Consider the following 12,060-nt stretch of genomic DNA (forward strand, 5'->3'; position numbering starts at 1 on the left):
AATTTGAAGTAGTATTTTTTATGATATTATATTATTTACAATTTGTTAATTATGCAAATTAAGCAATTACAGATTTACATGGACCTAATTACAGATTTAGCAAACCCATAATTGCCTTAAAACACACAAATGGCTTACATGATAGGATAGAATACTAGTATGGCCCTCATTAGATATTTTATGGTTTAATGGCAGACTGCTAGATGAGGGGTATCAGGGCATGTAAATATGGTGTTTTATTTTTGTATGGACTTGTTTTACATTGTATTTTGACAGAGTCCCTGAGAATTATTTTTGATTGTGGCAGCATGGCAGCATACAAGTATATTTAATAAATAATTAAAATAAATCTTATAATTAAATTACATTGTGAGGAATGTCAAAATTTGTGTATATTCAGTCTGAAGAAGAACTTTTAGCATAGATCTACAGGCTAGTACAATCAAACCAGTATTAAAATATTTTTAAAATGTTAATTAAAATTTAAGTAATTCAGCCTTTACTTAGTACAGGGCTTTTCAACCTTTTCACCCATTGTACCACTTTTAGGATAAGGCAATGTCCGAGTACCACCAGTCGCCCAGCAAGGTGTCAAAAACTTGACCCCCCCAAAAAAGGAAAAAAAAATGATAAAGTACAGGTAGTCCTCGACGTACAACAATTCGCTTAGTGACTGTTTGAAGTTACGACGGCACTGAAAAAGTGACTTATGACCATTTTTCACACCTATGACTGTTGCAGCATCCCCAGGGTCATGTGATTTACATTCCGATGCTTATCAACTGATTCATACTTATGACGGTCACAGTGTCCCAGGGTCATGTGATCTTCTTTTGCAACTTTTTGACAAGCGAAGTCAATGGCTGGGGGGGAGCTCATCACTCAGGTTGCAGGGTGCCTGGGTGGGGGGAATCCATGGGTCTCTGGTGGAGGGGGGTGGGACTAGGGTGGGTGCCCTCCTTCCTCCCTCTCTCCCATTGTCCCTTCCTTCTTTCCTTCCTTTCTTTCCTCCTTCTTTGTCCCTCCCTCCTTCCCTCCCTTCCATTGTCCCTCCCTCCCTCCCTCAGGTTGCAGGGTGCCTGTGTGTCTTTGTGTGGGGGAAATCCATGGGTTACTATTGTGAATGGGCAGGAGGGAAACAAAACTTTTCAATAGGCATGTTACTGTTTATATTCTGAAGGGCAAATATCCCTACCTTTCTTCTTTCCTTCCTTTCTTCCTTCCCTCCCTCCCTCTCTCCCACTGTCCCTACCTTTCTTCTTTTCTTCCTTCCTTCCTTGTTTTTTTTCTTTTAACTTGATTGTATTTGAAGAAGTTCTTTTTATTCCTCCACCAACCTCAGTTCATTCTCAGCAGTTCAGAGTTCTGGGCCTCTTCTTTTGTCACCTTTTTGTTTTCCCAGATCTTTCCTAAGATTTTTTGGGTCACTTCTCTTCTTTTCTCCTCCATTCTCTGAGCAATTGTGCTTTCAACGAGTCCAACTCCCCCACCCCACCTCGTCTCCTTTCCCCATTATTTCCTCTTGCTACCAGGCACTCTCAGTTTAGGAAAACCGCTTTCTGAAGTCCAAGATAGGGAGGTATCAGACACAGTCACGCTTCCATTGCAGTTGCCCTTAAAGTCCCGAAATTGGGCTTATTTTGCTTCCATAAAGATTGGAAAGCGGCCTGAGCCTGGTGCTTGAGCCCTGACAGCCCCAGTGCCGGGCCGCCACCTCCCTCCCAGCATCCTCACTGGCTGGGGCTACCGCCAGGAAGCCATCAACCCGCCGGGAGCTTTCTGTGGACTGGAGACCATTGGCGGAGGTTGGAGCTGGCTGTATGGAGTTGCCAGCTGATTGGTGCATATGGCCAGCCCTGACCTCCGCCGATGGGCTCCAGTCCACGGAGAGCTCCCGGCGGGTCAATGCAGCAAGGCTGGTGCATGGGTGCGATGCGGAGGGGGGGAGCAAGGCGACATTGCATACCACCAGCCCAGTGCTCGCGTACCACCAGTGGTACGTGTACCACCGGTTGAAAAGCCCTGACTTAGTATATTCTGTGTTTTATATTTATGATGCTACATTTTCATTCTGTAATCCCTCAATGACTGATTTTAAAGGTTTCTTATATTGGAAAAATATGTAACTCTTCAGTCTGAAAAGTAGATCAAAATTAAATGGACCTCTATAGAGAACACTCATGGAACAATCAGAAGTTGTAATGCTAAGTATTTCTATAATAAATTATATAATCAAAAGAAGTAGCTTTACATGTTATTGAACTATGTAAACTGATTTTGGGGGTGTTTTTTGAAAACGATTGGTCCTATTTGTGACATTTTTAGATCTTTCAAGTTGCTTACATCATCATAAAAGCTGCTAATGCTCCAAGGCCTGGAAACTGGATTTTGGAACGTTCTGTGAATGGTATTGAATTCAGTCCCTGGCAATACTATGCAATTAGTGATACTGAATGTCTAACCAGATACAACGTGACACCGAGACTTGGCCCTCCTACGTATAAGAAAGATGATGAAGTGATATGCACTTCTTATTATTCTAAACTTGTTCCACTTGAACACGGAGAGGTATGTTTTCTTTTGGTTTATGTGTCTATTGTTTGTGGACATGGACGGAATAAAATTATAAAGTGTTAACAAAAACCACTCTGCTGAAAAGTTAATCCTGTTTTTCCTTCCCCATATTTTTTCCATCATTGGTAGCACCCGAGGCAGGTTTAATTTCTAAGGATCGCTATATTTCCAATTTGTCAATCACTCCTCGGGGAGGGCATTTTTAGTCTCTTCCTAGGCAGAATCCCACAGATCTGGTAGTATCTGAACAAGGCAGTTATTCTTTGTTTTGATACTAAACTAATCCAACACATTGTAAGTGAGGCTCTATTTGAAAAATGTTTAGAAGTTGAAGTTACCGCATTGAGGCTGCTAACCCAGGAAAGGAAAGGTACAGGAATCACATGTCTTTATAGAAAAATCTACATTGGATGCTAGTTATTTTCTAGGCATAATTTAAGGAGTCGTTAGGGGCTTAGAACAACTCTTCTGCTGCGAACCTGTTCAATATTTATGAGAGCCCTTTTGAAGATGTGACCAGATGCCCGTATCTTATTTCTAATAAATGAGAGAGGGCCTTTATTCTGGTTGCCATTCTTTTAAATTTTCTCCTAGTGATGTGAATTTGGCTATACGCTCCCAGAATTTATAAAATTTGATTTTGATTTGTATTGGTTATGTTATTTTGTTTTACACTTGTATTGTTATTTTAAATATTGAAATCTATTTTGTTTCCTTATAAAAATAGGACAGTTGATAAGCTTCATAAATAATTAAAAAGCACAATAGATAAAATGTGTATTATCCTTTAGCTGGATCTCAATTGTTTTGTACAGAAAGTTTCTCATAAAATTGTTTAATTGCTTTAGGAAAAAAATAACGTACTGGAATAAAAATCTGAATTACTGAGTGCCGCTTGAACTTTGAAATAATTGTGGCATCATTTCAAGGAGAGCTTGATCAAAAGAGCTGGCATTGGCAGATCAACAGTTGATTGTTATGCCTTTTAGCCAGCTCTATTCATACTTGCTGCCTAGCATTGATCAGAGAGGCAACCCATGTTATAAGGAAATTATGCATTGAAAACTAACTTACCACAAATGCCTTTCCTTATATATCACCAAATAGAACTCTGATCTCAATACAAAGCTATTAGGAAAGAAATCTAAACTTTTCCTTAAAAGAATATGTATTTAGGGCTAAAATGCTACTAACATTAATTTAGTAAATGTTAAATTATTGCCTTAGACCCAGTTACAATCATGGTCCAACATTAAATTGGGATATCAGATTGCTGGATATTTCTGATGTGTTCTGAACTGAGCTTTTAATCCTTATAATTAAAAGAAATTTAGAATAAAGCATACTAGGAAATTTAACTGGATTAAATTTTAACTAGGTTAGACTTTAACTGGGTTTAATGCTTTCCTGACTCAGAATATTTTATAGTTAAATGGAATTAGGGTCTGTATGTTCCAGACAGATTTTGAATCATGGAGAATTGTTTGAATTAAAGTCAACATCTGGAGACCATCCAAGGAGGAGAAGGCAGGTTTAAGTTATCAAATTATTTATACAAAAATCCAGCTGTCAACTTCACCGTCTTCTTCCTTCTGCTGCTAGCTAGCATCCAGGCAGTGGATGAATGGGCAGCCCTGAGATGTGCACAGCAAACCCTCCAGGGCAGTATAGTCTCGTCTGCCAAAGGGGCATTGCCAGGCCCAACAAGGTACAGGATAGTGAGGCATGACAGGCTTTGTTCCAGGCAAGGCTGGAGAGACTAATGTTTCCTGGGTGAAAGTAGAGGCTATGAAGAAGGCACTGTTCAGAGTGGTGGCAGAATTGGAGGAAGCAGAAAGGCAAAGGTTTCTTGGAGGACCAACGCATCTTCTGCAGCTCACATTGGAAGAGCTTCAGCAGGCTTCAGTAAGGGCTGGAGGTGAACCCAGTAACAGCAGAGTCTACCTGCAGCCCCTCTGCTGTTCTTGGCCCAGTTTTCCTCCTTCAAAGCCTTGCAGGGCCAGCAACTGCAGCGTGTTGAAATCTGCAGGTTGTTCTCCAGGGTGCTTCACCTGTGCACTCTGCAGCTCACAGCAGGTTGGGGCCATTGAATTGCTCCTGTAGTCAAGTTCCCAAATTTTGATCAGGTGACCACAGGGGCACTGCAACAGCCAGAACTTTGAGGACCAGCAGTAACATTCATTCAATGCTGCTGTAACTCTGAATAGTTGTTGAATGAATGGTCATTAAGTATAGCTCTCCCTGAACTTCCCAGGGCACAAATACAAATGTTACAGATGGGGAATACAGAAACACACATATGCAAACATATACACAGATGGAATACATTCCATTATTTTGTTACAAAGAAGAAAATGTAGATTGTTCCAATGTCCAATTTTGCTAAATGGGTAAAGAAAAAAGAACAAGAAATTTGCTCTACATACATCTTGGCGCATTCTGAGCTTTAACTTAGTGACACCTTCTCTATTGCCCTTTAGTCTTAGTGACCAGTTCCTTTTTCTGTCTCACATAATGTCATTCATTTTTAAGTTTGTATTAAACTTTTTTGAGCTGTGGGCTTTAATTGCCATTCTCCATATTTTTTTCCTCTTTGGAATTTTTCCAGTTCTGCTTTTAGTATTTTCTTTTTAGGAATTGCTACTTACCTTAAGATCCTTTTCCCATTATGTCCTTTTGCTGTAGGATCCTGCAATTCTGCAGATTGTGGTTGAGTTTCTTTTAATCTATATTTTTGAAGTTCAAAATACCTCCTTAAGCACATTTACTGTCCTGTAAAATCCATAAGTTCAGCATGATTGCATTTCCACACTGTTTATGTCTTTGATTTTCTTCTGTTAGTTAGTAACAAGTCAAGGACTGCTGATCTTCCCGTGCTTTTTTCAAACTTCTAAAGCAGAGATTTGTCAGGATTGTGAGTTAAAAATTTCCGGGGAGGTCCACTTTTGGCAGAGTTTATCTCCCCATAGAAAAAAAGAGTTTGTATGAGATACAGACAGCTGATTCAACATCTTTAAGAAGGAATGTAAGGGGGTTGTGAGGAGATACTCAGTGAACATAATAGAATTTGAATTTGGAAAACCTTGTGCAGATCAGTCCAGTTCTGTTATTATGTTTTTGAGAGGCTTTTATAAAAAAAATGAATTTGAAAAAGTAGTTTTAGATAAGTAAATATATACACAAGAAGGAATTTCATGTATAACAAACTGCAAATAAGAAAACAAAACACTATTTGGCCTGAGTTTCATAAAACCTTGATTGTTTATCATTTTTCTTTTGACCTTTTTTTTACTATCATACAAAAGCTTTTGTTCTGGTTTACTATAAGCTCATTGGCTCAGGTAGATTATTCTAAATTCCTACAGAAGCCTGTGAACAAGGAAATACCACAATTATTTTTGCACAAATGTGGACAATGTGTTTATAATTAAATTAGTCTTATTGTTTAGATACATACATCACTGATCAATGGGAGACCTAGTGCTGATGACCCTTCACCAACATTACTGGAGTTTACCTCTGCAAGATATATCCGTCTCCGATTGCAGCGGATAAGAACTCTTAATGCTGATCTCATGACTCTTAGTCATCATGATCCTAAAGATGTTGATCCTATTGTTACAAGAAGGGTAAGCAGGTGACGCTTATTATCAGTGTGTTTGAAACCTGTTATCTCTGCCTTAATAGCATTTATCCTAAAGTACTTGTTAAGATCCAGAGTACTTGTTAATTTTTCTAAAATTAAAACACTTGCTTATCATTGTCTTACAGGGTGGTTTTTAAACAATATTCATGAACATAGGTATACTGAAATATACTAATATGCTAAATAATGTATATGGTATATGATAATGTAATGTATATGGTAATGTAATGAGACATGGATTACCTTCCATATTAGCCAACTATCTGTTTGGTAACTACTACAAGGAATTTAAGTGGATTTAGAGCTCTTTCGGCATCAATTTGTTTATTACCTAGTTAATTAAATATTAGTAAACAAGAATTGCTCTTCAGATAAAGAATTGATTGTTGAAGCCAACATGTGAGGCAAGAAACATGATACCATGTTAGAAATACACAGTGCTTTTTTTGTAAAAGAAAAAGGTGCCGGAACTCACACATGTCATACAACCCGCCATGCCTACCCTACAAGGTTCCATCCAAAAAAGGTGCCGGAACTCCGTTCTGAGCGTTCTATGAGAAAAAAAGCCCTGGAAATACACTGTCTTGACACTTACTTCTAGCTCATAAACTTTGTTCTGTAAACTCAATTTATGCACTGAGTGTTCTTTTATATAAAATACGGGTAGCATCTTGATCCTAGAAATGTTGTGATATATTGTGAACAGTGCTTTGTTGTAGAGCAGCAACAATTAGTGGTGAAGAAGTATTATCTGAAGGCTTTAATACTTTTACACTTAACTTAACTTAACAGGTGCAACAACCATACTAAAACTATTATTGTTTCATTTCTATGAGAATGAAGACATAATTATTTTTTAAAACTTTCTTTAAAAACAATTTTATTAAAATAGTTCTATATAATAAAGTAATTTTAATTTTGAACACATAAATCTGAGCTTATACAATATAATGTGTTGTATTGCATTTTAATGTATAGCCTTGAACAGTTCTGTTATTTCTACATCTTTTCAGATCTAACAGAATATGATTCCAATGCCCTGACTGATCAATGTAATGTGTGTGTGTATTTATGTATGTATGTATTTATATGTATGTATCTATGAAGACCTGCTCATATGTAAAATTCTAACTAAAGTCAATTGCCATTTAGAAACTGGATTTTTTAAAATTATAGTTAAATATTTATGCATCATTATTTTCTAATGAATATTGGCCAATTGTATTTCTAATATTAAATACAGTAACTTAATGAATCAAACTTTGCTTTATTTAGTATTACTATTCAATAAAAGACATCTCTATTGGAGGTATGTGCATTTGCTATGGACATGCTCGAAGTTGTCCTTTGGATGAAGACACAAAGGTATTATTTTTTTTATTTCTTCCTACAGACAAATGCACATTTCTGCCTTTTTTTGAAAAGCAAGGTTATTTAGAAAAATAATGTGGTTGTCTGCTATTTATTGAAATGATATTTTTTCTGACATTTTTCTTTACTTTCTGTCATATTAACTTCACATGAACAATGGGGCTTTTTAAATCAGTGAACAAATTCATGCAAATCCAGAAAAAGGTTATAGGAATAGGAGCAGGCATCCAGTGGATTGCTTTAACATTAAGTAGGAATTAAGAAAATATGCTACATAAGAATGTGTGGACCCAGTTCAAATGCATTATGTTTCCTTTTCTGGACATCTTCCTTACCAAATAAAACTGCTTTGTATACATAGTTACACATTCATATATAGATAACATCTGCGTACAAACAAGCAGCTGTGCAGACAGGACAAGTATTAAGAATGTCTAAGCGTTGCACAAGCACACTGCCTTGTGAAAACCTGCTTAAGACCTGAATCATTAAAATGTCTTAGAATTTTTAAAAGTCTCTTCACATCTTCTGCAACTATTTTCATAGTTGAGTGTTTGAAGAATCTGAGAAATTATTTTGTAAATGAAATATATACTATAGTTTATCTTTCTATATTATGCTTTAATGAATTATTAGCTATTTGCCTTCCAGCAAATTTACCTCTCTGATAATTTGTTTATTTTTATACAAAATGCTGAAATTACTTATCTGCAATCATGCATCTCATGTTAAATAGATGATGAAGTAAATTAAGAGTAACTTGTTACTGAGAGTTGGAATTTAAGAGCATGAAATTTAACAGGTTTTTAGTTCTTGTTGAAAAATAAATGCTTTTTATAACTAGAAAGAAAATAGGACAATGAGCACAGTGTTCCGGAAATGAAAGTTAAGATCCAAATAGATTACACCAAAGTGGTGCTTTATGAAATATATAAAGTCACAGAGAAAAAAAGGCAGCTGTGAGGTCAAACAGAGACTTACCATTTTAGATACTATGCAGTATTGGAAAGTTTTGGTTTTCTGTTACATGGAAAACCAATGGTAGAAAAAAGAGATCATTTGGAACTTTGTTTTCAACTCTAATGAACCAGGAAAGCAACGGATAGAAGCAGCAGTACAGAATTTTTCAAATGACTACATTGGCATATCAGTTTCTGCTGAATGGTTTTTCCCAGCTTTCAAGCCCCCAGTTTCCATATAGTCTGCCTTTTCAATACTAATCAGGTCAACCTTTGCTCCACTTTCTTCAGAACAGCCTATGTTGGGCAGAGACAGATGTAACTTTCTCCAATTCTTTATTAAGTCATTCAGTTTCTCATGTCTACTTTTAAATAAGAATCCACATTTGCAACTTGTAGAATCTGTCTGCATTATCAACAAGCAGCTTTGCTTGTTGAATTTGGAACCTTTCCCCTTTTATCTCCCTTTTGTTTTTCTTTTACTGAATGACTGTATTTATCAGTTCCCTGAGTTATTGTTGCTTTTTCATTGGATTCCTAAAACTCCTCCAGATGAGATTTTACACCAAGGTTTTGTATAGACTAGTAGTATACACAAGAATCTATCCAGCCCTAAACATTTAGAGGATATTGCAGGTATTTCTTAAATCTTAGATAAATAGTTTTGTCTTAAGGTGATTGGTAATAGAATTGTATTGTAATTTATTTTATTTTCATGTAGAAACTACAGTGCCAGTGTGAACACAACACTTGTGGTGAAAGTTGTAATCAGTGTTGTCCTGGCTACCATCAGGCACCCTGGAGACCTGGAACTATTTCTGCTGGCAACAAATGTGAAAGTATGTAGTACTAAATAGCAGCTCCTTTAAAGTTTACTGATTAGAAAAGTGATCCATCCATCTCTAAAGCATGAGTTTGACAAAGGGCATTCTCTTTAATGAAGCATAAATATTTCTAATGCTCAAAATTTATGAGTTGTAAAATTTAAACAAAGCTTGTAAAATCTATAAACTTATCATTTTTGGAGCATAAATTATCAGTATGTCACCCTATCTAAAATTTAGATATTTCTAATTTTAATTTTCATTCTAATCTTTACATAAAAAATATAACCCAGTATCTATACATTTTGAGGATCAAAATGCATTTATTAAACTGAATATCTCATGTTAGGTATAAATGTATTCTAGGAAATTAGATTTGAATTAATAAACAATCTTATTAGAATAAAATTGAGAATACTAAATAAACATTAGCAACATAATCTTTTTCACTACATTCACTACTTATTTAGCCACCCATCTCTCTGATTAGGCAACTCTGGTGGCTATTAATAATCACATATTTTAATAGAAGATTAAAGTGTTCCATCAGTCTTTAATATGTTATGTAAAATGATAATTTTGTGTATAGAATATAATGCATTCAGTTTGTTTAGCTGGTTGATTCACTTATTTACACACAAACATATTAAAAGAGTATTGTTTTTTTTTAGGATGCAACTGTCACAACAAAACAGAAGATTGTTATTATGACCAGAGAGTAGCAGATGAAAAAAAAAGTATAAATATTTTTGGTCAATTCAGAGGAGGTGGAGTATGTATAAATTGTACACAACACACCACAGGAATAAACTGTGATATGTGTAGTGATGGCTATTACAGACCAGAAAAAGTAAGAGGAATCTGAAATATTGTATATCATTACTTGTAATCAATGCTAAAAATTGACAACCTTATTTCTTGTTCATTTAATATGTGATTTAATATGTGAATTCACGTAAAACAATTTGTGCAAATAGTACCTTAAGTATATTCTGTGTTACTGTATCTGTTACCTATATTGTTTAAACTTAATATATGCCAAGAGGTCATTTACAAGTACGTACTAGATCAAAAGAAGGAATTTCTGACTTATAGGATTCTTTAGTAGCATCTTCTCAATTTAAGAAATTGAACAGCATTTGGCTGTTTTACAGGCTTATCAATGCCAGTTTCCATATATGGTGTGTTTTCCCCACAGAGTCATACTCAAGCCATAGGGCCAGGGTTGTACAAAGGCTCATGTTTTTAGAAATTAACCTGTGTTCATTTTTGTAAAAAACAGAGTGTTTCCCCATGCTATATAATGTCTCGTTTGAACTTTACCTCATTTATGCTTGCATTTATCTAGCTGTTGCCTTGCATTCATCCCATGGGAATAATTAATCATCCTTTCCTGTTGAAATCTGTGTCTTCATATGTACTCCTAAACAGGAACAACTATTCATTTTCAGTAGCATCGACTAATTAATAAAAATTAAAATGCTGTATATTCCAGGTGTCTCCTTACGACAACAATCCTTGCCGTCCCTGTGATTGTGATTTATTTGGATCCTTTGGCTTTGACTGTGTTAAGGACAGTAATCATGCTGACTCCCAAAAAGGTAAAAGATAATGGTCTAGCCAACATTTACAAAATCAGGTATTGGGTGTATAAGAAACAACCAAACTTAAAATTAAATTCAATTTCTTATGAAGAATAAGCAACGAGCTGGAAATTGGACATTGTAAGCAGTTCTCCTTATCTTTGTGTTTTAGGTTGTAATAGGTACCTAAACAACATGCATTAAGATCTTTAGCCAAGAGTCATAGTAATTACTCTGGTAATTCCATTGTGTGTGTGATATAATTTTTCCTTCAGTTCCCAAGTGCCACGTATGTGTATCTTTTCTTTGAAACAGACTTTAAAGAATCAAGTAACTATTGGGAGGAGGGCTGAAAATTAAAAAAAAATGGGGCTGCAGTCACTGGAGCAGTGATGCAAATTGGACTGAGCCACATTAATGGGATGGATTTTTATTTTTTCCTCCTGAATTTGGCTGAGCTTCTTTAAGAGGTACTGAATGGCTTTTGTATGCTTCAGTCTTTACCATGTGCAGCTCTGAAGCTTCTGGTTGATAATCCCTAATCTGGATTCATTTTCGACAGAGAAAAGAACATATCTATATCCCATTCAGTCAAAGAAAAGTTATGTAACACATTAAAAAAAGAGCATTGAAGTATAGCTTTTCCAAGCTTTCTTTGCTGCCTTGGTAAAGCTTCTGCAATTGTCAGCCTTGCAAGGTAGTCCAGAGAAGAAGCACACTTAGAAATACTTTATTAAATGTTACTTTAACACAGGAAGTGCGAGACGATATTCCAGGGGGTGCAAAAATTTGGGTTTTCAAATTTATAGTTATGCATAATTCATTACCATTATTTTGAACTTTTGTAAGGGGTGCGAGAATATATCAGAAGCGTTCTAGGGGTGCAGGATATAGAAAAGGTTGGGACCCCTTGCTTTAATAGAATCTTGCAAGTTTGAAAGTACACATCTTCCCCTCTTGCCTTCACAGTCCAAGAAATTAGGGAGATTCTCTTCTCAGATGCTTGCCATGCCCACATTCCTTCTGCAGGCTCAATCATTACTTGTCATAGTTGTTTAGTCTTTGGCTCTTCCATTTGTCTCCTAAAGTCATTCCCATAATTC

General features: G+C 35.9%; 1 protein-coding gene across 1 annotated transcript in view; it reads left to right on the plus strand.

Annotated features, from left to right (window-relative positions):
* LAMA1 (laminin subunit alpha 1) overlaps window positions 1-12,060 on the plus strand; it is a gene marked incomplete at both ends in the record, with an annotated part of 96,760 nt that overhangs the window by 19,632 nt on the left and 65,068 nt on the right. The window contains 6 exons of the mRNA XM_083358725.1: window positions 2,326-2,568; window positions 6,024-6,203; window positions 7,496-7,585; window positions 9,272-9,389; window positions 10,046-10,224; window positions 10,870-10,975. Coding sequence (XP_083214851.1) covers window positions 2,326-2,568; window positions 6,024-6,203; window positions 7,496-7,585; window positions 9,272-9,389; window positions 10,046-10,224; window positions 10,870-10,975 — 916 coding nt within the window. The remainder of the gene's footprint in view (window positions 1-2,325; window positions 2,569-6,023; window positions 6,204-7,495; window positions 7,586-9,271; window positions 9,390-10,045; window positions 10,225-10,869; window positions 10,976-12,060) is intronic.

This window comes from Vipera ursinii (genome assembly GCF_947247035.1).
Source record: "Vipera ursinii genome assembly, chromosome: 3".
NCBI lineage: Eukaryota > Metazoa > Chordata > Lepidosauria > Squamata > Viperidae > Vipera > Vipera ursinii.